This window comes from Euprymna scolopes, chromosome 46 (assembly GCF_053919585.1).
Source record: "Euprymna scolopes isolate OS-2025 chromosome 46, ASM5391958v1, whole genome shotgun sequence".
NCBI lineage: Eukaryota > Metazoa > Mollusca > Cephalopoda > Sepiida > Sepiolidae > Euprymna > Euprymna scolopes.
In genome coordinates, this window is record NC_136527.1 from 152262664 (window position 1) to 152289615 (window position 26952).

General features: G+C 30.8%; 1 protein-coding gene across 1 annotated transcript in view; it reads right to left on the minus strand.

The window, feature by feature from the left end:
* Positions 1 to 2475: 2475 nt before the first annotated feature.
* LOC145270239 (uncharacterized) overlaps positions 2476 to 26952 on the minus strand; it is a 101408-nt gene continuing 76931 nt past the window's right edge. The window contains exon 3 of the mRNA XM_080125874.1: positions 2476 to 2498. Within this exon, the coding sequence (XP_079982000.1) occupies positions 2476 to 2498 (23 nt within the window). The remainder of the gene's footprint in view (positions 2499 to 26952) is intronic.

Consider the following 26952-nt stretch of genomic DNA (forward strand, 5'->3'; position numbering starts at 1 on the left):
ATTGTAAAACAAATAAACAAATTATCATGAAAGAAAATGTAAAACATTTTGTACTTAGTTTTATTCAGAATAAATAAGTAATTGTTGTTATTTAATAGAATTCATTGTTTTTAAATAGAATTCAATGTTTTCATGGTTTACTTTAATAAGTATTTATTGCTTTTTAATAGAAAAATACAATACATTTTTTATTTTTGTATTAATTTTGTAAAATAGAATACAATGTTTTATACGTTTTTGTATTATTATTATTATTATTAATATTATTGCTTTTTAAATAGATTAAAATATTTATTTTAATTTTTGTATTATTTTTATTAAAAATTAAAATGCAGTATTTTTCGTATCATTTTTGGAACAATAAAATACAATGATGTTTGGATTTTTTCTATTATCTTTTGAGAAAAATTGAATGTTTTTATTACAATTTTTCTAAACATAAAATACAATTTTGTTTTGAAATAATTTTTTTTAATAATTTTTCGTATTGTCATTATTTTATTTGCTTTTTTGTATCATTTTGTAAGAAAATAAATTACAATGATTTTTAAAATTGTTTTAAAATATTTTTGAAGAAAAATCAATGTTTTCTTTCAAAATAAAAAAATACAATTTAAAAAAAAATATTTGTTTTGAAAAATAGAAGACAATGAATATTTTTCGTATTATTATTTTTTAAATAATAGAAAAAATGGGTTTTTTAGTCATTTGAATGTGGTTTAGTATTATAAAAATTACTTTATTAAATATTTATTGATTCCAAACGATATAAGGAACTAGTTCAGAAAACCTGGATTAACTTTTTTATGTTCTGAAATATTTATTTTTGGAAAAATAGAATAAATTGAATATTTATCGTATTATTATTATTTTTAAATAATAAAATAAAATATTGTTTTCAGTTGTTAATCTGTTGTATTATAAAATATGTCTCGTTATTAAATATTTATTGATTCAAAAAAAGAAAGAATAAGAAAACCTGAAAATTCTAGAATGACTAAGGAATGGAAATATCATTTTACATTTAATGTTAATTTTTACAAAAACGTATCTACTTTAAAATTCTACACAATTTCTCACCTCATTCATATGAAATCACCTTAATAATGTGCAATTTATTATTTAAGGATGGAGGTTTTAAACAAAGGTTTTTATCTGATAATTTATTCATTCATTTTATTTTTTGTGCGTGCCTCAACATTTTCTTTCTAAGCAAAAATATTATTGTTGTAAATAAATAAAAAAAAACACTTAAACATGGTTGCCAACACATTTCAACTAAAACAGGAAGTTTGGTTTTGTAATCGGAACAATTAATCAAGTTTCTACTTTTAACAGTTGGCAGTTTCGAATCGACAATAAGATTATTTAGAAAACCATTCTTAATATATAGAGAAGGATATTTTGTAACTATTATGTACTTTCACCTAACAATTAAATAAAAAATATCATAAAAATTTTACTTGAAAATACTATTTAAAACAATGTATGCAAAAAAAGGAATATTCAGTAATATGTAAGTCCCCAAAAATGGCAGACATGAAACGGTCATCTAAAGAGTTCCCATAAAAAATCGAAAATTAAACAAAATATTGGAAGAAAAATCCAATAAATTTCACAATAAAAATTTTGTGCAAAGGTTTGTAATGCCCAGCAATATTTTACAGTATATTTTGTTTATTAAATTATCTTGAATTTATTAAATTGTTAGATGAAAGTACAAAATACTTAAAACATGTGGTCTTACCCCCCCCCTCAAATATAAAAAGGCAAAATTCGAATAACGTTTAAAATTGTATTTTAAACGAAGAAATTATAGTTACAAAAAGTGTGGGGTCACTTTTCTATATTAATTTTACGTAAAATAATCACCTGCTTTATGGCCACCTTTTATTTGGGAGGGGGTTAAACTTGCCTTCTAAGAGTTTTTGGTGTGCTTAAAACTGATATCGCATTTAAATTTTCCATAAATCAGTAGTTTTCCGGATATTATGCCATGTAATTATTTGTTATAATTGGTGGGCATTGCTGTACTTGGAAGCGCACATATTTTTTCGGGTTGGTTTGTTTTTTGTTGATCTACCAGGTCACAGTTATCAAATAAACATCGCCCTTAAAAAAATTACCAGAATCTCCCCACTCCTGAAAAAGGTTACCATAAAGGTGACCGTTTTTACGGTAAATTAATATAGAAAATTGATCTCTCACTTTATAAAAAAAAACTATAATTTCTTCATATCTTACAAACTATTTGTTTCCTGAAATTTGAAAAGTTATTTCTGTTTCCAGCACCCCCAGCAAACCTTTAAGAGTAGTAATTTTAATGGATTTTTTTGGGTGGAAATACATTGACCTAAAAAGAAAACAAGAAAAAAAACAAAAACAAATCAAATGGAAACAACAACAAACAAAAAAAACAATTCATTTCGATAATAACATAAAAATAAATAAAAACATTAAATAAAACTGTTTTGTTCAATAATACAATGTACATTGACCTAAAAAGAAAACAAGAAAAAAACAAAAACAAATCAAATGGAAACAAGAACAAAAAAAAACAATTCATTTCGTTAATAACATAAAAAACAAATAAGCAAAAAAAAAATAAATAAAAACATTAAATAAAACTGTTTTGTTCATTTCGATAATAAAAAACAGAAAAATGGGAAAAGGGTACTCGTACAGTTTAATTAAGACATAAAAAAAATGAAAATATCGAAATAAGTTTAAATTAGGCACCGCCAAAAATGGCCGCAGATCAAGTTGTTGTTTTTAAAACGAAATTACATTTATTAAAATCCATTATTTCTGTGTAACATTTTTTTTCCAGAAAGATAAAACCCTGAATTTTATCATATAGAAAACAGAATAATGTAAAACTTTTTCTACTATTTTTAATTCAATTTTAAATGTTAAATTTTCCCCAAAAGTCAACAATTGACATTTTTTGTCTTGCACAAAAAACGTACATAAATATTTAAAAAAAAGAAGGTTTTTGAAATAATTAATTTATTTATTTATTGTCTAACTACGATTTAGGATGATTTTCTAAGAGAATATGCAAAAATATTATAATATAAGTACCTGGATTTCAAATAATTCCACTTATTCATATAGGTAACCAGTTATTTCGCGTCGATCTAGAGTCTAGATCGACACTATTTACGTTTGCGTTTGATGAGAAGCAAACTATGGAAGACCAAACAGGCCAAAAAAACTTATTTTTCAGTGACGAAAATTTCAATGTATTATTAAGCTGAGGCTGGCCAGTACCAGATGGGTGACCATTTGTATGAGTTTGGTTTTTAATGTGTATGTGTTTGGGGGCCAGGCTCCCCAAAATAGGGGTGGGGGCAATTTAAAACAGAATTAAAAAAATTATTTCAGCGCGTTTGGTCCACCGTAGTCGAAAGGCAGCAAACGTTTTCAAACGGGATCGAAAAAAATGATGCTATTTTTAACACAAAGGGCACAATATTTATCGAATTTTTTTTTGTATCGATTCTTCGAAGCATGTCCTGTTTAATAATCGTCATGCATTATTCTGCTCGCTAAAAAAAATTTTTAATTTATTTATCAAAGATTTTAAAATGGCTTTTTTCGTATAATTATTAAAAAAAAAATTTTTTGCTTAACTTAAATTAATTATTTTACTTAACATATTCACCGAATTTCACACTTAAAAACTCAAAAGCGGGATAATTAAACACAATCGAAGTTCTGATATTCAGACGTCAAAATAAGGTATGCAAACAATTTTTTTTTTAAATCTATAATTCTTTCCCTTACAACAACACACTATGTTTTGTTCAGTTTCAGATAATTATTTTAAGCATATTTGTTCCCACTTCAAAACAAGAGGGGGTTTTGTAAGCAAATTATATATATATATATATATATATATATATATATATATATATATCGTTTATGAAAAATAAGTACACTGTTATAAAGTTCATTCTTCTCTTAATAATCGCTGAAAATTTCGTATTGATCGGATAATTACCTGATTTTTGGTAGATTTTTAAAAAGACGGTCCGTCAAAAAGTACTGACCTGCACCCCCCCCCCCCGGTTTTGGCGGTGCCTAGTTTAAATTGTATTTATCCGTTATGGAATGAAGTTCTCCGAAAAAAAAGTTCATTTAATTTTAAGTAGTTTTTTTTTTTTACAGCGAAAAAATAATTTTGTTATGATACCGAGCAAAAGGTTTCATTTTTAGGATGAAAAGCTAGTATTAAAGATGGGGAGGGTGAGGGAGTGTCGGCGCTTTAAATTTAGTTATCACCCCGTGGTGTTTCTAAACTCTAAACAAAACAAAAAAAAAAAAAAAAAAAAAAAATCAAAGATGTCTGCCTTCAATGCACTCTCATTAAAACGTGTTTTTCCGTTGTAAAAAAAAGGAAAAAAAACAAACAAAAAAACAAAAAAACTACTCAATCACTTAAAGTGAGTTTTTTTTTTTTTTTAGATCTTCAGTTCAAAACAGATACGTACGTTATAACCTTTTTACGATATTTTCATGTTTTACTCTCTTGATTAAACTGTACAAGTACCGAAAAAAAAAACAACAACAAACAAACAAAAACGTTTCGTTTCATGTTTTCATTTCCGGTGCGATGTTTTGCTGTTTTAATTCGAATTCAAGGCAAACTATTTCCTTGAACCGAATTACACACATAATAAGTAACCAGTCAAGGTTACCATGTTTTTTTTTTTTGTTTTTTTTTTTCATGTTAAAACAAATAAACACCGAAGAAGCAGTTTTTACGATCAGTTGTCTAACAATTCAACCAACTTTAAATTAAATCATTGTATTGATGATAAACATTAGTATTTTCTCAGAAATCACACAAGTTTTACTAAAAATTACGTATATTTTTTACCAAAATATAAATCTGGAATTAAATAAAATATATTTTAGATTCTTTAATCGGGAATTCATATATTTTTTTATAAAGCATGGCTGAATGAATATTTTTATTGGATTGCAAAATTTTAAAACACACACACACACACACACACACACACACAAAACACTTATATTAAAGTTTAAGATTATATTTTAAATTATTAAATGGAATTTTTAACAAGTCTTAAAAAACTTACCTTTTATTCCAGGAATTAAGCTCGATTTTTCATTTGTGTTCAAAACAGGAAGTTTGTTTTGTTTGTTAGAATTTCTTTAGTAAATTGATACAACTTTTATTTTGTGTGTCCAATTCATTGAGAAATAAAATATATGAAAATATAAAATAATCAAAATTAAAAGATGAAAAACACGATTTAAACGTGGAATTAATTAAAGAGAAAATCAACTGCTAAAGAACAATGAATTAACGTTCTAATAACACGGTGTAATCGTTATTTCGTTCCTTGTTTAAAAAAAAATGTCCATTCATTAGTTAAAATAATCTAAAAAAAAAAAAAACCCTCATATAAACAACTCATCCAAATGAAAATTACACCAGGAAAGTTACAACTTATTGTTATTAAACCTGACTTGATTAAATTTACGATAAATGTACTGTTTTTGCTTCTTATGTTCACGTTAGACATGTTTCGCATTATCATAAACTTGGCAGAGATACACAAAGGCTTTACTTGTCATGAATCGCACATTTCCAGGCATTACCTCCTCTGTCGAGATTTTTGGGCTCGTCACAAAAATTCGACTTTGTAATGTAACATGAACAAAAAAAAGAAACAAAAGGGAAATAGTTATGCAACAACAAGAAAAAAAATGAAAGGAACCTTGAATTACAGTTTCAAAAGTCCTAAATTTATCTATAAAATGGGAGTGGCGGATTGTTTTTTGCTTCCCAAAAGCACTGGTAACATTTACCACATTAAGACATCTAGTAAAAGGGAATTTGAACCATAAACATTCATATTACAATTCCAAGAAAAAAAAATACTGAGGAAAAAACAGTTTTACAATGAAGTCATGAAATTAGACTTCTCAAAATTGGTGAGAGAACGTTCTTGTATCCATTAAAATTTACAGAAAGGTTTACTCGGAGGCGAAAAAAATCACGGGAGAAAGAGTTCTTGAAATTCTTTTAAAGTTTTTGTTTTTATGTTTCACTTCTTTATGAGTGTCCCTTTTTCGTCCTTTCTTCAGGACAAATGAAACTTTCAAAGGATCTGAAGGTTGGACTCTCTCTCTCTATCTCTCTCTCTCTCTCTCTCTCTCTCTCTCTCTCTCTCTCTCTCGCCCAAGAGCAGAGTCCGAATGTAGATCGATGAAAGGTGTTGCTTTCTTCAATTAAAACGTGATTAGTTAAAGTTCAGAATAAAATCACGCTTTCTCTTAACGGTTAATTTAAAAAAAAAATCTTCTGAACGCTATTAAAAGTTAAATTCTTCACTAGTTTGGAGACGGAATGCGTTGTTGTGATAAGTGATTTTCTCTATTAATTCGCACTTTTTATTTTAAGATTCAAATATTAATAACTACATTTTATTTCAGTATTTAATTTATGTATTTCTGTTGTATTAAATGCTAGCTTTAATTTTTTTTTTTTTTTTTTTTCTCGTCCATAAATGTTTATCTACCAAGTTGATCTTAAATATTGTATAATCAATCCATTATATTATCATTTTCAGTCCCCCACCCCTAATTTCTGGCTCCCATCTCATCTCGCATTACTTATAACGTCACCAACTAACTTCGGAAGAAACCCCCCCCCCCATCCGATTTTGTTTAATATCATAAGTTGCTTAAAACGTGATTAGTTAAAGTTCAGAATAAAATCACGCTTTCTCTTAACGGTTAATTTAAAAAAAAAATCTTCTGAACGCTATTAAAAGTTAAATTCTTCACTAGTTTGGAGACGGAATGCGTTGTTGTGATAAGTGATTTTCTCTATTAATTCGCACTTTTTATTTTAAGATTCAAATATTAATAACTACATTTTATTTCAGTATTTAATTTATGTATTTCTGTTGTATTAAATGCTAGCTTTAATTTTTTTTTTTTTTTTTTTTTTTTTTCTCGTCCATAAATGTTTATCTACCAAGTTGATCTTAAATATTGTATAATCAATCCATTATATTATCATTTTCAGTCCCCCACCCCTAATTTCTAGCTCCCATCTCATCTCGCATTACTTATAACGTCACCAACTAACTTCGGAAGAACCCCCCCCCATCCGATTTTGTTTAATATCATAAGTTGCTTAAAACGTGATTAGTTAAAGTTCAGAATAAAATCACGCTTTCTCTTAACGGTTAATTTAAAAAAAAAATCTTCTGAACGCTATTAAAAGTTAAATTCTTCACTAGTTTGGAGACGGAATGCGTTGTTGTGATAAGTGATTTTCTCTATTAATTCGCACTTTTTATTTTAAGATTCAAATATTAATAACTACATTTTATTTCAGTATTTAATTTATGTATTTCTGTTGTATTAAATGCTAGCTTAAATTTTTTTTTTTTTTTTTTTTTTTTTTTTTTTTTCTCGTCCATAAATGTTTATCTACCAAGTTGATCTTAAATATTGTATAATCAATCCATTATATTATCATTTTCAGTCCCCCACCCCTAATTTCTGGCTCCCATCTCATCTCGCATTACTTATAACGTCACCAACTAACTTCGGAAGAACCCCCCCCCCCCATCCGATTTTGTTTAATATCATAAGTTGCTTAAAACGTGATTAGTTAAAGTTCAGAATAAAATCACGCTTTCTCTTAACGGTTAATTTAAAAAAAAAATCTTCTGAACGCTATTAAAAGTTAAATTCTTCACTAGTTTGGAGACGGAATGCGTTGTTGTGATAAGTGATTTTCTCTATTAATTCGCACTTTTTATTTTAAGATTCAAATATTAATAACTACATTTTATTTCAGTATTTAATTTATGTATTTCTGTTGTATTAAATGCTAGCTTTAATTTTTTTTTTTTTTTTTTTTTTTTTTTTTTTTTTTTTCTCGTCCATAAATGTTTATCTACCAAGTTGATCTTAAATATTGTATAATCAATCCATTATATTATCATTTTCAGTCCCCCACCCCTAATTTCTGGCTCCCATCTCATCTCGCATTACTTATAACGTCACCAACTAACTTCGGAAGAAACCCCCCCCCCATCCGATTTTGTTTAATATCATAAGTTGCTTAAAACGTGATTAGTTAAAGTTCAGAATAAAATCACGCTTTCTCTTAACGGTTAATTTAAAAAAAAAATCTTCTGAACGCTATTAAAAGTTAAATTCTTCACTAGTTTGGAGACGGAATGCGTTGTTGTGATAAGTGATTTTCTCTATTAATTCGCACTTTTTATTTTAAGATTCAAATATTAATAACTACATTTTATTTCAGTATTTAATTTATGTATTTCTGTTGTATTAAATGCTAGCTTTAATTTTTTTTTTTTTTTTTTTTTTTTCTCGTCCATAAATGTTTATCTACCAAGTTGATCTTAAATATTGTATAATCAATCCATTATATTATCATTTTCAGTCCCCCACCCCTAATTTCTGGCTCCCATCTCATCTCGCATTACTTATAACGTCACCAACTAACTTCGGAAGAACCCCCCCCCCCATCCGATTTTGTTTAATATCATAAGTTGCTTAAAACGTGATTAGTTAAAGTTCAGAATAAAATCACGCTTTCTCTTAACGGTTAATTTAAAAAAAAAATCTTCTGAACGCTATTAAAAGTTAAATTCTTCACTAGTTTGGAGACGGAATGCGTTGTTGTGATAAGTGATTTTCTCTATTAATTCGCACTTTTTATTTTAAGATTCAAATATTAATAACTACATTTTATTTCAGTATTTAATTTATGTATTTCTGTTGTATTAAATGCTAGCTTTAATTTTTTTTTTTTTTTTTTTTTTTTCTCGTCCATAAATGTTTATCTACCAAGTTGATCTTAAATATTGTATAATCAATCCATTATATTATCATTTTCAGTCCCCCACCCCTAATTTCTGGCTCCCATCTCATCTCGCATTACTTATAACGTCACCAACTAACTTCGGAAGAAACCCCCCCCCCCCATCCGATTTTGTTTAATATCATAAGTTGCTTAAAACGTGATTAGTTAAAGTTCAGAATAAAATCACGCTTTCTCTTAACGGTTAATTTAAAAAAAAAATCTTCTGAACGCTATTAAAAGTTAAATTCTTCACTAGTTTGGAGACGGAATGCGTTGTTGTGATAAGTGATTTTCTCTATTAATTCGCACTTTTTATTTTAAGATTCAAATATTAATAACTACATTTTATTTCAGTATTTAATTTATGTATTTCTGTTGTATTAAATGCTAGCTTTAATTTTTTTTTTTTTTTTTTTTTTTTTTTTTTCGTCCATAAATGTTTATTTATCTACCGAGTTGATTGCAAAAATAGATTACCTAATTGTACTCATTTTTAGTTCGTGGGAGGGGAATCTATTACCATACTTTCCCTTAAACAGGTCCGTTGGACTTTTATTAAGTACAATACTTAATAGTTATTTTTTATTTATTTATTTATTTTTTTTTTTTTTTTTTTAATGGAGAGTAGAAAACGCATTGTGGATGCGTTATCGGCAGCTCCTGTTACTCTCGCTTCTTCTTATTTGTCCCTCAGTCCTCATTTTTTAAATGAGTGATTTTTCTGACAAAGGGAGAAGAAAAAGCTGTTTTCTAGGTTGGCAGTATTTTTGCGCGAACAGTTGGCAGAGTTGGTGGAAATTTTCTGTTTCTATGTCTATCCTTGTAGCCATGTCACTAGTAAGGGTGCTGGAGGTAAACGTTTTGTCTGGGCTGACGTTATCCGCCTGATAGTCAGGGACCCGAACCTTGGATTAACCACTAAGGAGGCTGTCCTATCAGCAGGTGCAAAGTACTGGGGCTGCTGTATTGCCATTTGGTGAATGGAATCTGGACCATGCAGTAGCTTCTGGTGGGGCCTCTCGATGCCATACTAGTGGGTAATTGTTACGGCTTTACCTTATCATGTGGTACAAAAAAAAAAAAAATTCTTCGTTTCTTTTTCTCTCTTAGTTTCCCCTCTCTGTCCTGCTCTAAGTAAATCTGTCGACCTAGTCCACAAATTCCAAAATTTCATCATGACAAGTTTCAAGAAAAAATACACGATTAAACCCGGTTCTCCAACTTCCAACGTAGACCCCTACTACCATGTCTCCTTCTCCAACATCAGGGGTCTACGTTCTAACCTTCCAGAGGTTGAAACCCAATTACAGGAGACTAAACCAGACCTTTTATTTTTAAGTGAAACTGGCATTGGACAGGCTATTTCCCTTGATGAGTTTGCAATTACAGGATACTCTAACTTAACTTCTAAATCTGACCCCCAAGATCGCCATGGGCATGGAATATGTGCCTATATTAAAGATAGCTTTCCATGTGGGAGGGACATCTCCAGGGAAGATCCTAACTTACCTTATATGTGCTTCCGGGTTGCTTTAGCTCACACTACTGCATTTATATTTACTCTCTATCGCCCCCACAACAGCGGAGTTACTATCTTTCAAAGCATATCTGAGAAAATTGACCAAGTCCTTTCTACTTATCCTTCAGCTAACATTCACGTATGTGGAGACTTCAATGTTCACAACGTCGAATGGTTGACCCACTCAAACAAGACCGATGATGAGGGGAGGTTCTGTCATGATTTCTCCATTGCCTATGACCTCACTCAGATTGTTCAGGAACCTACCCGTGTGCCCGATAATGACGGCCAGTATGCGAGCCTACTAGACCTTTTTCTCACAACTTGCCCTGAACTATGTTCAGTTTCTGTTCTGTCGCCTCTTGGATCTTCCGACCACTCTGTTGTATCAATTAAGATAAAAATGAAATGTAATAAGTCCCCAGACGTACCTCTTCATCGTACAGTATATCGATACACTAAGGCTGACTGGGATAGCTTCCGTACATTTATATCTGATCTACCTCTGCATTCCATGTTTAAAAAGGATGTGTCCTCTATAGTATTAGACCTAACTGAATGGTTAATTGTAGGTATTGACCATTTCATACCCTCTAAAAAGTTTCAGCAAAAACCTAACAGCCAGCCATGGTTCTCTCCAGAATGTGCTGCTGCCATTGCGCACAGAAATCACTTTTTCCACTGCTTCAAACGTAATAGATGTATGGAAACTAAAGCCGTTTTCAGGACTGCCAGCAACCATTGTAAGAAAGTAATAAGGAACGCAAGAGAGTTGTATGCTCAATCTGTTAAGTCCAAAGTAGCTGAGCAGCGGCTTGGTTCCCACCAGTTTTGGCAAATAGCAAACAGAATCCTGAACAGAAGCGTGTGCTCCATCCCAACTATTATCAATGGATCTGAGGTAATCTCGTCAGCATCAGACAAAGCCAAACTCTTTGTCAAGAACTTTGCAGCTAATTCTACCCTTTGCGACCAAGACCGCCAACCCCCAATATTTCCTCTTGTATCAGAAAACACGCTATGTGATATACGTATATCTGTACGTGATGTTGCCAAGCTAATCAAAAACCTTGATTCCAGTAAAGCAACTGGCCCTGATGGTATTCCAATTATAGTACTCAAAAAACTTCAACCTGAACTAGCGCCCATACTTACAAAACTGTTTAAACGTTGTCTTAAGGAGAATAGTTTCCCATCTCCCTGGAAAATCTCATCAGTATGCCCTGTATTTAAGAATTCAGGTGATCGCTCATCCCCCTCTCAGTACAGGCCAATAAGTCTCCTGTGCGTCATGAGTAAGTTGCTAGAATCTGTATTAAATACAGAAGTAATCAAACATCTCAACAAAAATAACCTTCTTAGTGACACTCAATATGGTTTCCGTTCTGCTAGATCTACAGCAGATGTCCTTACAGTTATATCGCATAGGATTAGCAAATCTCTCGACGGTGGCAATCTTTCTAGGGCAATTGCTCTTGACATATCTAAAGCCTTTGATAGGGTATGGCATAAAGGTTTACTTCATAAGATCGCTAGCTATGGTATAGCTGGAAAAGTCTTCTCAATTATTAAATCATTTCTTTCTGATAGATTCATAAGAGTAGTAGTTGAGGGGCAAAAATCAGAAGCTCACAATATTAATGCCGGTGTCCCTCAGGGATCCATCCTGGGCCCAACTCTTTTCCTGATCTACATTAATGATCTTCCAAATCATATCCTTACATCATTTGTAGACATTTATGCTGACGACACTACCATTTATGGTACCACATCTAAGACAGTAAACGAGCAAGTTCTCTCCAATTCTCTCTCCTCTGATCTTGAGCACGTAGTACAATGGGGAAAGGAGTGGCTGGTTACTTTTAATGCATCTAAAACCAAGCTTCTCTCTTTACATCATCAACATTCTAATCCACATTTGTCATCAATTGAAATGAATGGCTCTCGTCTTCAGGAGGCCTCAAGTTTTGACAAGCTTCTGGGCTTGACCATTACTCCTGATCTTAAATGGAACACGTATATCAAATCTGTTGCCAAGGCCGCTGGAAAAATGGTGGGATCTTTCTATCGATCCAGTAGATATCTCACTGCTGATGCTATTCTCTATCTATATAAGAGCCAGGTACGTCCAAGGATGGAATACTGTTGCCACATCTGGGCAGGAGCTGCTAGAAAGAACTTGTCCTGCCTTGATAGAGTTCAAAATAGACTTCGTAGCCTCGTAGGAGATGTCCTTTTCTCCTCCTTGCAACCTCTATCTCACAGAAGAGATGTTGCGAGTTTGTCTCTGATGTATCGTTATTTTCATGGAAAGTGTTCAACTGAGCTTCAATCTATGGTCCCCCCTCGCCAAACTTTCACAAGAAACACTCGTCTAGCTGTAAACACTATCAATAATTTCCCCCACTCTTTATCTGTGCCTAAACCTAAACGTAGATTCCATGAACAAAGCTTCTTTCTTAGAACTGCACGCCTGTGGAATTGTCTTCCGTTTTCCTGCTTTCCGGCTGACTACAATATGGTTTTGTTCAAGTCTAAAGTAAATAAGTTCTTGATGAGCCGTTCCATATAAGTTATTAAATTTACCAAATTTTCATTACTAATGATTACTATATTGACCAACTTCTACTGTACACTCTTTAACCCTTATCCTTGAGTGGCCTCTGGGCCTTGATAATGTGGTGATGCCTTTGTAAAAAAAAAAAAAAAAAAAAAAAAAAAAAAAAAAACAAATGGTGTTTTGTAAACCTCCAATATCAACCATTTTTTCTTCATGTGGTTGAATATACTCGTTTACGTCGATCTGTACGACGGAGCCTAAAAAACGAGTCTTTCTCACAATACATTTTTTCTGGAACTGACTCGAAAAAAAAAGTGCTAGGTAAAAAAGGGGTTCCAGGGATTGATTTCAGAATTAGCCAATCATTAACGAGAACACAGGGCAAACATTCGCCAATAGAAAGATCCTTCAGTTCGACGACTGCTAGACAACGGGCCAGGGAAGTTGATGGGCAACAGGCATGCTACAGGCTGAACAAAATGCTGACCTCCCATTTTCCCTGCACCGCCTTCTGCGACTATGTCGATAAAAAAAATTGATTTCCGACAATCGGGTTTCGCAATTTCTAATGTTACTGTCCAGTTGTTTGCAATAGCTTTGACATTGGAAGTAGCGAGTGACGGTTTGGGAGTTTTTCATTATTAACTGTTGATGATAAGGGACGTATAGGGAGTCAATTTATAAATCAGATCATGGTTGTTAATGATGAGATGTCATGGTTAAAACTGTTCGAATGAATCAACAAATGAATGGTGGTGTAGTTTAAAATGTGTTTCTGATGCATTGTTTACTTATGAGAACTAAAAAAACAAAGACACTTACATCGCTGACAGTTTATTTCAAGGTCGAACCAGTGAATTATTTGTATTTTCAATGATTTCGCTTTCTTTAATTTTCTCGGACAGGATTTTAATTTATTTGCTACAAAGTTGGATTAGTGATAGCAAAACACATTCTTTTGATCAAAAATACATAAGTTTTATGAGTTCTTAATTCTCTATTCTTTGTTGTTACAAATGATTGAGATACACGGATCTGCATAGATTATATCTCAAATCCTTTCATTTCTGTCTTTCATTTTGGGGTGCCGGCATATTTTTTGTATTTTTTAATATTATTTTTATATATGATTGTCTTATGGTTAACGACTGTTTTTTTATGAATAGCTGACCTTATGATGAGGAATCCGCATTGCACGTCCCCACAACAGTTAAGTAAGCATTTTAGTTATTTCCAGTAAGCATTTATTTTTTCACAATAGATTTTTATGTTTCAATAACTAAGAACAATTGTTTTCAAGATTACAAAGATTTCGTTTACGAAATTTTCACATTGTATGCTGTCTCATATACCTCGTTATTTCTTGTTTACAAGAATACGGGTTTGTGAATTCTCATATGTTTCGTTAGATTCGATTTATGTGAACATGAATAATCACATAGGTCACAAGAATATGGCTTTTCTCCACTTCTTTTTTTCATTTTTCTTAAACTTTTTCTTCTAGGGGATGGGACATCCAACCAGATGTCTGACATTTACCCCTATTTTAGTGAGTCCAACCAAGAGATCTTTTCAGGATTCTAGCCGTCCCTTTCAGTGCAATCGTTTGTATTTCACTTGCACTTGGTTTACTGGGTATGCTTGCTATGTACTTTTTCCTTTTTTTTCATTTTTCTTATCATTTTGTTTAAGCCAGGGATGGGGCATCCTACCAGATGCCAAACATACACCTGCTATTTTAGACACTCCAACCGAGAGATCTTTTTAAGATTCTAACCGTCCCTTTAAGTGCAATTGTTTGAATCTCCTTTGCACTTGGTTTACCTGGTATATTTGTAAGATAGTTTGTAAAATTCTTTTTCATAAGTCCGGTTGCTCCTATAATTACTGGAATGATAGAGATCTTCTTAAGGTTCCAGTTTCTTTTCTTTTCATGTCATACATAAGACCCTGGTATTTGGTAATCTTTGCCCTCTCAGCTCTGTTTAACCCATCATCATTCGGGACACTAACTTCCACCAAGGTTGCTTCCTTCTCCTTCTTGAAGTGAGTTCTTATATGTGCTGCTAGATTTGATTTATTTGAACATGAATATGGACATAGTTCAAAAGGCAATTGGGATTCTCTTGCTTACTTATGAGAGCTGATATTTGTGTTTTTATTAAAAACAAAGAGACTTTCATCGCTGACAGTTTATTTTAAGGACGAACTAGTGAATTATGTTTCTTTGCAATGACGTCGCTTTCTTTAATTTTCTCATTGAGTATTGTAATTTATTTGCAAAAAAGTTGGATTAGTGATAGCAAAAACCTTTTTTTTTATAAAAGAAATCCGTGGGTTTTATGACTTCTTAATTCTCTATTCTTTCTGCTACAAATCATGGAAATACACGGATCTGGATAGATTTTATCAAGACTTTATATTTGAAATCGTCTCATTTCTCTCCTTTATCTTGGGTGCCGGCATTTGTTTGTATTTTTTCATATTATGTTTTATATGATTATCTCATGTTTTTTTTTTATTAATAGCTGATTTTATAATGAGTAGTATCCGCATTGCAAATCACCCCAAAAAAACTATAAAGAGAGCCTGAAGACATCCAAGGAAGATGTTAAGTAACCATTTAAGTTATTTCAAGTAAGAAATGCATAAGAACAATAATAAACTCATTGTTTACAAGATTATCAAGTGTGAGTTCTGAAATGTGTAGCAAGATTTTGTTTACGAGAACTTTAATATTAATATTGTTCACATGAATATGGTTTTCATATTTTATGGTGTCTCATATGTTTCGTTAGATCCGATTTACGAGAACATGAAAATACACATTTTTCACAAGAATATGGGTTTCCACTAACGTGAAACCTCATATGTTTCGCTAGATGTTGTTTCTGTGTACATGAATAATCACATAGTTTACAAGAATATGGTTTTTCTCCAGTGTGAGCTCTTATATGTTTTGTTAGATTTGAGTTTTGTGAACATGAATATTGACATACTTCACAAGAATATGGCCTTTCCTTAGAGTGAGTTCTTATATGTTTCGTTAGATCGGATTTATTTGAAGATGAATATTGACATTGCTCACAAGAGTATGGCTTTTCTCCAGTGTTAGTACTCATATTCGTCGCTAGATTTTGTTTCTCAGGATCGGAATATTCCCCTTGCTCCAAAGAATATGGCTTTTCTCCTGTGTGAGTACTCATATCCATCGCTAGATTTGGTTTATCAGAACAAGAATTTCACACCAATCCTAAGTGTAGTTTATCATATACCGTGTACTTGAATTTTTCAGTAATCATTATTTTAAGAAACTAGAGTAAAAATATTTTTTATGACAAATTATTCGATTTTTTCTGATAAATATAAGACTGTTATGCCACAGATTTCAGTTTATATCTCCAAACACGAATATGATTTTCTCTGTAAGAAATATTAAAGAAAATATATACCCGTTCAGATTCAACACAGGCGTTCAAATAGGAACATCTGCAAGGAAAAAATAAATTAAATTTTAGTATTTATTGCCAGTATAATTTTAAGTGATTTGTATTAAAATATTTGTAATTTTCATCCTTATGGAATTTGTTTAACTGTTTTAGAAAAATTATTTAGAGATTTCGCTTTTATATTAATACAATCATAACTACGATTAATATCTTTTATATTGATACAATCATAACTATGATGAATATCTTTCATATTGATACAATCATAACTATGACGAATATCTTTTATATTGATACAATCATAACTATGTATCAATATAAAAGATATTCGTCATAGTTATGATTGTATCAATATAAAAGATATTCATCATAGTTATGATTGTATCAATATAAAAGATATTCATCATAGTTATGATTGTATCAATATAAAATATATTCATCATAGTTATGATTGTATACATATAAAAAATATTCATCATAGTTATGAGTGTATACATATAAAAAATATTCATCATAGTTATGATTGTATACAAATAAAAAATATTCATCATAGTTATAAAAAATATTCGTCATAGTTATGATTGTATCAATATAAAAGATATTCGTCAATCATAACTATGACGAATATTTTTTATAACTATGATGAATATTTTTTATATGTATACAATCATAACTATGATGAATATTTTTTATATGTATACAATCATAACTATGATGAATATATTTTATATTGATACAATCATAACTATGATGAATATCTTTTATATTGATACAATCATAACTATGATGAATATCTTTTATATTGATACAATCATAACTATGATGAATATCTTTTATATTGATACAATCATAACTATGATGAATATCTTTTATATTGATACAATCATAACTATGATGAATATCTTTTATATTGATACAATCATAACTATGACGAATATTTTTTATATTGATACAATCACAACTATGACGAATATTTTTTATATTGATACAATCATAACTATGATGAATATTTTTTATATTGATACAATCATAACTATGATGAATATTTTTTATATTGATACAATCATAACTATGATGAATATTTTTTATATTGATACAATCATAACTATGATGAATATTTTTATATTGATACAATCATAACTATGATGAATATCTTTTATATTGATACAATCATAACTATGATGAATATCTTTTATATTGATACAATCATAACTATGATGAATATTTTTTATATTGATACAATCATAACTACGATGAATATTTTTTATATTGATACAATCATAACTACGATGAATATCTTATGTATATGTTTATTCAATTTTCACCCCAAACAAGGTAGAGTGCACCTTTTTAGTAAGGGTTACCATCGGGGACATAAGTTTTAGGGTATTATGAAGAGAGATGAGTGGGAAGATGTTTGTTTATATGACACTTGAACTTCTGCATGCCAGTATAGTTGTGAAAGCAGAAACCCGGGAGCGAGTTTCAAAGTCTAGCAGTCCTGGGGAAGAAACTATTGGAGTAGAAGGCTTTTTTACACCTTGTGATCTCTACTTTGAAGGGATGACATTTAGGTGCTTGCCGCGTTTGTCGGGGGTGCTCACGTCGAGGCGTACAAGTGCTTGTAGTTCGTCAGAGCATTCATCATTAAAGTAGTTTTAGAACATGCAGAGCGATGCAACATTTCGTCTATGTGACATAGGTTCTGAACTGTCATCTAAGCTTCGGCATATCAGGTTTGCGACTCTCTTTTGAACCCTGTTAAGAAGTAAGAGACAAGTGGCAGATGCACAAGCCCAACTGTGAAAACAGTACTCGATACATGGACGAATGGTGGCCTCATAGAGGTATAGGATACTTTAAGGCATAAGTAGTTTTCTAGCACGGTACAGAGAGCCCACATTTTGGCAGCAGCCTTGGAAAAGCTCACAATGTATCTATTCCAGTTCATGTTCCCTGTAAAGGTTAGGCCAAGGAGTTTAAAGGAAGTACTTTAGGGTAATGTTTTTAAACATTGCTGTTGGTGGTAGAGAAGGTTTCTTGTAGTTATTGAAGGAAACAAGCTTAGTCTTGGCACCCTTGAATGTGGCCCTCCATTTTTGTCCCGTCCACTACAGATTGGAAGCTATCCTCTAGTGTTTCTGCCATTTCCTTAGATATATGTTCATTTGTTTTCCCCTCGTGCCTGGTATAGAGTGTGGTGTCATCAGCAAATATACCCATCTCCGAAACAATTTTATCAGAGGTCATTCATGAATATCAAGAAAAATAAAGGTCCAAGGATAGACCCATGAGGTACTCCCGCATTTATATCATACTAGCAAAAGTACCCGTCGTTGACTGGGTTCAAAAACAGCCTACAGAAAACGGACTCTGATTTATTAAAGTACTAGCGGGGGTACCCGGCGTTGCCCGGGTGTTTGTAGGTGTGTGTGGTGTTAAATAAAAAAGAAACCGGGGGTAGGTTCGAACCCGAAGCCCTGAGGCGAAGTTTGAAAATAAAATCGGCCAGCCAGAATGAGTTAGTGAAAAATGTTTGAATTTATTTAAGTAAGAACCAAATTGACAGGTGCGCGCCAGGAAGTCGTCGAGCGTTATGATGACGAGAGAAGGTTTGTTTGTTATAAGTAAAAAAAAGAAAACGTTTTAATTAAGCAGGGGGGTAATCAAAACCTCGGAAAAAACACAAAACTAACGTAAGGCAAACGAACGACTAAAACAGAAAAACGAACACGTGAAAAATGGCTTAAATAAGCCTGTTTCGATATTAAAATTTAAAAAATCGGTGGGTACCCGAGTGTTTTGGGGTGTGTGGTCAGCGCTGGATAATCGAAGTTAAAAAATATCAGAAAAACGAACGTTACGTGAAAAATGGCTTAAATAACTCTTGTTCAATATTTAAATTTTAAAAAAATCGAAAAAAAAGAAGACATCTCACACCACGATTCGAACCCAAAAGGTTTAAATAATGAGCCAACGTTCTAATCGACGGACCTAACGCGACGTACATGAAATTTGTTCAGTTTTTCAACTATTTAAAGTAAATCAGGTCATGACGTCATCTGGCACATGCGTAGAACCGCTCGTCGTCACGAGAGGACCGTTTTTGTTGACCCATCCTGTCGAAAATTATCGATTTCAGGGTGAAAAATGAACGTTTTTGGCAAATGTTTCAATATTTTTCGAGCGAAGGATGAGGCTTCGATATGATACCGTTTTTGTGAATTTTCGTTATGTCTGTCGAAAATTTTTAGCAGATACACAAACATACATACATTTTCGCTTTTATATATATAGATTTCAGTTACAACCGTCAAGGACAACCTAGATTTTTCTGTTATTTAAGAAGGATATAATTACTTTATGTATTCTTCCAGTGATACCATATAATCTAATCTTCCTTCAAAAATCATTGTGCCATACCCTGTCAAAACCCTTAGATATATCGGGAGCTACCGCTCTACCCCCCCCGTGTTTTGTCCAGTTAACAGTATATACGTTCAGAGATTACAGTTAGGATATCTGCTGTGGAATGGGCTAGCAGAAATACATATTCATTGTCGGTCAAGGGTTTAGCAGCTGTACGGTGATGGACTAGAGCTTGATTAATTAAAGACTAAAATATTTTGGCGAAAAGCGGGAGAAGGCTAATGGGGCGATAATTTACTGTATCAGTTCTTTCGCCAAAATTCTTGAAACTGGCACCACAGAAGCAAGAAAGCAAGATTCGTTGAGGCATTTGTTGTTAATTTTGGATAGAACTGGAGCAACCTCAGCGGAGCATTTTTTTAATAGCACAGCTGGGATGAGATCGGGTCCACATGCTTTTGAGGTGCCTAGGTTTTTTTATGATTATTTTTTTTTTTACAAGTTGATCACCACTTATCAAGGCCCGGAAGATAAGTGAAAATGAGATTAAATAAAAACCATCTGTTTTTAATAAAAACAAAAAAAAACGCGTTCTATTTTTGTATCTAGTCTGACGACTTTGTAGCATTTTTCTCGGCTAATGAACAGTTGTGGTCATTACATATATATATATATATATATATATATATATATATATATATATATATAGACAACACAAGGATTTTGCAACGAGAAAGTAATTGTAAAAAATTAAAAATACTTGAAGCACTATATATAAAAACCCAGCACCCATCTATAAATAGCATTAATTTTGAAAGTAGCAATAATGTGCTGAAATGTTTAGCATAACCAGTATACGACTGGTTTTACTAACATTGCTTTTTATCATCCTAATTTTTAATCGAGTTTTTTATCACTCGTAAATATATATCTTAATCGACTTTTCATTGACTCTTTATCATTTGTAGTAACTATATAATTCACTTCTATTTTTAATATTTATCTCCACCTGATGATGATTCAAGAAAGAATCGAAAGCGCCTGTGTGAACTATGGAACATATGTAAATACCTTACAGCTTGAAGTTTAAAAAAATCTTACGAAAGATAGAAAAAAAAATGGAAAAAAAAGAATCATTAAGCAAGGTATCTCTGTTGATTTTAATGTTTGCTAATGAACAGTTGTGGTCATATATATATGAGTGTTCAAAAATACAAACAAATTTTTTTTAATCCAAACCTTCAACGTGCTGTCATAAAAACGTGTTTTTACACTAAAAAAAAAAAACAAAAAAAAAACAAAGTACTCGATCAAATTAAGTGAATTTTTTTTCGGAAATCTTCAGTTCAAAACGGATACGGACAATATAACCTTTTTTAGACTTAAGTATCAAATTAACAAAAACAATTGAAAAATAAAATAATTTAATGACTTTTAAGAAGGGATGCTAATTACATGACAGGTCGGTAAAGATAACTACGGGCAAAATGAATGCCGATACTCAAAATGTATAAACATTTTCACCCTTCCATTTACTTAAAAAATAAATCACCAAAAAATCAGGAAATTAACCAATTTTAATGAAATTTTCAGTATTTACCAAATAATGATCGCGGAATATAATGAACTAATTATTTTTATTTAACTCTGAGTGAAAATATATTATTTTGTTTAAACAAAAAAAATACCTTTACTAAAGGTATAATTTACATTAGTAAATAAAAAACGCAAGACTTTATTTTTGTTTTTATGTAAATAAACCATCGTAATTTTTAACAATAAAAATAAAATAATTTTCATAGAAACATTACGAAAAAAGCCCCTAAATCCGTATTAATTAAATCTCTATATAGAATTCATTAATACGGATTTAGAATTGTAAAAAAATATTTCTACTTTTTTTTAATTACGGGTTTCGCATAAGTTTTATATGCAAGACTTTAATAATTTCCTGGCTCGCAAGAATGTGAAACTTTCGGCGGAACATATTTTTTATATACTATTGAACAATAATTAAGAAAAAAAAATAATTTAAAAATAGGAACCTGGAAAAATAATTAAATTACAAAATGCAAAAATTAATACAATCGTTCAGGAATGGAATGTACGGATGCACGACTGGGTGGGGGAGAACTTCCTCCCTTTTCATTACATGACGTTATTTTCACAATCTTTCAACTGGCTGAAATTTTGGGCCTTCGTAATTTTCGTGTTCACAAAATTTTAGTTTTTTGCGTTTTGCGAACACCATAATCAATCGGTTTGGGGCTTATTAATTAATGTTTTGTACAAACAAGGTGTTTTTTTTTTAAATTTAATTCAATATCTTAGGACTTTACTAATTATCCTATAAACAGACCCTGAAAACTAACATTTATCTTTTAAAGGATTTTTTTTTTACAATGAATTTATTTAACTTCAAAATTTAGCTGAATTAGGTAGCTCGCCGTGAAAACATTTTCATAACTTTTTTTTCACGTGTACAATATTTTTTTCCTTTTGGAAATAAAGTTCAGTCCTTAATCTTTCAAATACAATCAAAAAGTAGTCGGAAACCTTAAAAACAAATTTGATAAATCGGCTTTCAAAACCAGGTTCCCATTTCTGTCCGCATATTTTTGCCCGGACCTAGAAAAGAAATGGATCCTAAGGTAGCAATGAAGTAGATTTTCATTAAGTCATTATGTCATCTGTGATAATGGCCAAAAGAAAGTTTTTAAAAAATTGTAAAACACGCATTTTAGAGGGTGAGAAATCTCGTACAGATCCGCCGTATTTTTCTTCCGGTAGGTAGCGGGGGAGGGGTCTCAAGTTTCCGCTAGGTGGCAGTGTCGGTTGTAGAGAAGTAGATTTGGTAAAAACATGGTCGCTAAAAAATACAATGCATAATACTGTTTTTTTATATCTCGATTACCACTGTCTTTCCAAAATTTCAATGCGATTTTCGTATTCAGCATAGTCGAAAACCTATGTAAGTCGTCATCTTAAAGAACATTGTGGACCTAATGTAAAAAAATTACCCTTTATTTTTTTGTTACACCTCATTGTAATGATGTATTCTGTATGATGTATTCCTGAATAAATCGTTTTTTCTGTAAAAAAATATTACCTTTTTCTTCAGTATATACAAAATATGAACCGTTTTTGTTTTAGTTAGAGTTTTCAAGTTTTTACCGTATTTTTGTTGTTCATTGTTGGAGAACAATAACAAAAAAAAATCATCCCCTTCTGTTATAGTTGCCATTTCTTTTTTTTTTTTTTGGTGGATAATGAGAATATATTTTAACTAATGTGTTTATTAAATAATGCAATTATTTTTTTTTATTTATTGTTTGTTACTGTTCTCAAAGAAAAAAAATAATCCCCCTTCTGTTATAGTTGGCATTTTTTTCTACTGAGAATATATTTTACATAATGTTTTTATTAAATAATGAAATGTTTATTAATTAAATAATTTAATTCGAGTCGCTTCTAGACAATTGGGACAATATTTTGTAGTCGATAAATGAAGTTTTCTGATAAAAAAAAAGCAAAGGTTTTAACTGATCTTTTGTTAATTCTAAGAAATTACAATGATAGCTTCCAAATTATGCAGTCAAAATTACCCAAATATAACAGAATTATTTAAAAAAAAAAAAAACTAACCGTGGTAACAGTTGGAACATTGCCGCCATCTTGTTTGAATCCAAACGGAAAATTATCTCCCTTTTGAACTCTCCTGTATCTTACGATCAGTTTCATCAAATCTAATTGTTGTATTTTATTTAATAAATAATATTCTACGTTATTGTTTTTCGTAATTTTTTATATAATCATCGTAAAAATACGGTGAATACGTTGATACACTTGCTTTCATGTGGGATTCACTTTTAGAATTTCCGAACCTTCGTCCCTATAATGCAGAAGCGCTAAATTAAAGTTAAATATTTATAATTTCCTACTTTTGACACCATGTTATTTTCCTCTCCCATAAAACACATTACTATTTTTAGATATATAGTAAATAATATTGTCGTATCTCACATAATCGATTCCTAAATGTTTTTTCTACAAACATCAATAAAACTATTTTATAATAATGATGACTTTACCCACATAGAATATGTTTTAAATATTTTTGTATAAACAGAAATAAAATGTTTAAATAATATATCCCTTATTTTAGAATATGCCTTATGAAATATGTTTAATATAAATATATTTTTAAATATATTATTTAATATTCTTTGACATTTGAATATTAACATAAACCTTTAAAAACAAGTACCCCATATAGCTTATTCGTGAAATTATTTCTTTAATTTAAATGCGTACATATTCATTTTTAAATATATTTTAGGATTTAGCAGAGAACCCCGCAAACAAAAATTAAAAATATATGAGTGAAAAATTAAAATGTATTGCAGCTAAATATTACCAAAGGCAATATAAATTATAGTTTTAACTACCTGGATAGGTTTTGTCTGGTCGCACATTTTAAAGCGTCTATTTAATTACAAACACAAGTGGTGACGAGTTGGAGAGTTAGAACGACAAGATGGCTGACATTCAACTGCGAAGTCTCGATAATCGCTTAAAACAAACTAGAAACACGGTACTAGTGCACTTATTGATCCGTGCTGAAATATTGACGTTATTATTTAAAATAACAGTGTTAACATGGGGAGGGGAGTGTTTTTTGTATTCTATACTTTAACCTTACAATTGAAAAAAAAATATTTTTTTAAAAAATTAAACTTGGAAATACGATTTTAAAAATAGCGCCGATCAGTAAGTGCACTAGTACCTAGAAACTTATACTTGTCGGCCATATTTTTAGAACTTTGCAATTCGGCATTTGTTTTTAGAAGCAGTAGTGCACTAGTGCAGTGCAGTGCACTTACTGATCCGCGCTATTTTTCATAAAATCTCCTCACTAACGGGATGTACTTGCAATAACCCTTATCCCTGAGTGGATTCCGGGCCTTGATAAGTGGTGATCACTGTGTAAAAAAAAAAAAAAAAAAAAAAAAATTTTAAAGCGTATTTTAAAGTTTAATTAAAGTTTTGTTTTAATTGTACCTATTTACTATGCCTCCCCACGGGACAGAGTTGGACACCAGGGTCGTTTTTTAACGTGGAGAAAAGGTACAAAAATAAAAATTGTCTCAGTCGTGAAGGATTTCTCCTCCACCGAAAGAGAACAAGAAATAGAAGTGCAGCATCTGAAGAACAGATACTACACTTTGATCTTGTCCCGAAGGTTAATTGTAAGGTTAAAGTATAGAATAGGTACAAAAAGCCTCCCTGCCCCATGTTAAGAATGGCTTTTTAAATAATAACGTTATTATTTCAGCACGGATCAATAAGTGCACTAGTACAAAAAAAAAAAAAAAAAAAAAGAAACACCAAAACGTATCCCGCTCGGAAGAAAATAACTTTCATTTATTTTTTATATATTAAGAAAATTACCTTTTTTTTTGTTCGTTTTGTCTTTGCTAAATATCTATATTTATTTTTTTAAACTTTTATAATTGTTTTGTTTAAATAATAACTAAAAAAACTTATAATTGGACTTTTTTTTTTTACAGATTATACAGGGTGTTTCAAAAGTCTTTGAAACACCCTGCATTGCCTTTTTCTTTCGATTGGATGTTGAGGTTAAATTCAATTATTATGGCTTCGGTTGTTCATTCAATTTTCGATGAAAATACAGATTATGCTTTTATGCAATCGATATCACCATGTTAAGCATGGGTTTCTAAATAATAGCGTTAGTATTTCAGCACGGTCCGTGTTTTGTATAAGTAAGAAAAAGGGTACTCATGCAGAGAGTAATCCGAGCTAAAATAATAACGTTATTATTTAAAAAGCCATTCTTAACATGCGAAGGGGAGGGTGTTTTGTACCTCTTTTGTACTTTCGCCTTACCATTGAATAAAAAAAAACATAAAACTTTAATTAAACGTGGAAATACGATTTAAAAACAATAGCGCGGATCACTGTGCATTAGCACCACAAAAAGAAAATTGTAATTTCATTTTAAAGAAAAGGGTTTATTAAATTAATGTTTGTTCAATTTCGGATTCATTTATAAAACAACCAGATTTTTATTTTTGAATCAAAAAGAAAATGAACATTAAAAGCAAATTGCTTTCTAAAAATCCATGTAAACAATGTTGGAGAAACGGATTTAAAATATCAAACGTTGAACTGACTTCACAGTTGACAGCCATTTTGAGTGGAAAACTACACATTTTACCATTTAAATTTTTATATTTTAAGTATAAAAAGTTTTTTTTATATATATATAGAATAGAGTTCTATATACTCGATTACCATGTTAAGAGTGGGTTTCTAAATAATAGCGTTAATATTTCAGCACGGACCGTGTTTTGAATAAGTACGAAAAAGTAAATTGGGTACTTGAACCGTTTAACCAAAACATTAAAAAAATGAAAATATCGAAAAAAAGTGATATTGTACGTATCCGTTTTAAACTGAAGATCTCAAAAGAAAAAAAAAAAAAAATCACTTAATTTGATCGAGTATTTTTTTTTTTTTTTTTTTTTTTTACAGCAGAAAAACACGTTTTTTTATGAGAACGCATCGAAGACGACATCTTGGGTTTGTTTTAAATTTTTGTTTGATTTTTTAGAAACGACACGGGAGATAACTCCATGTAAAGCGCCGACACTCCCTCCCCATCTTTATCAACTAGCTTTTCTTCTTAAAACTCGAGCCTTTGGCTCGGCATCATAACAAATTGTTTTTTCGCTGTAAAATAAAAACTTGATTAAATTAAGTTACATTTTTTTCCGGAGAACTTCATTCCATAACAGATACGTACAATTTAAACTTTTTTTTTCGATATTTTCATTTAAATTTCTTGATTAAACTGTACAAGTACCGTAAATTGTAATCTAATTTTAAAGAAAAAAATTTGTAAAATTAATGTTTGTTCAATTACGGATCCATTTATAACAAAAACTGATTTTTATTTCCAATAAAATTGAGAATAAGGAGGAACATATTTTTTAAAATAGAAAATTTATTTTTAGAAATTCATGAAGTGATTTTCGGCAGCCATTTTGAATGGAAAACTACACATTCACCATTGAAACGTTTTTACCGTTTTAATTTCTTTAAGTATATATTATGAGGTACTAGTGCAGAGAGTGATCCGGAC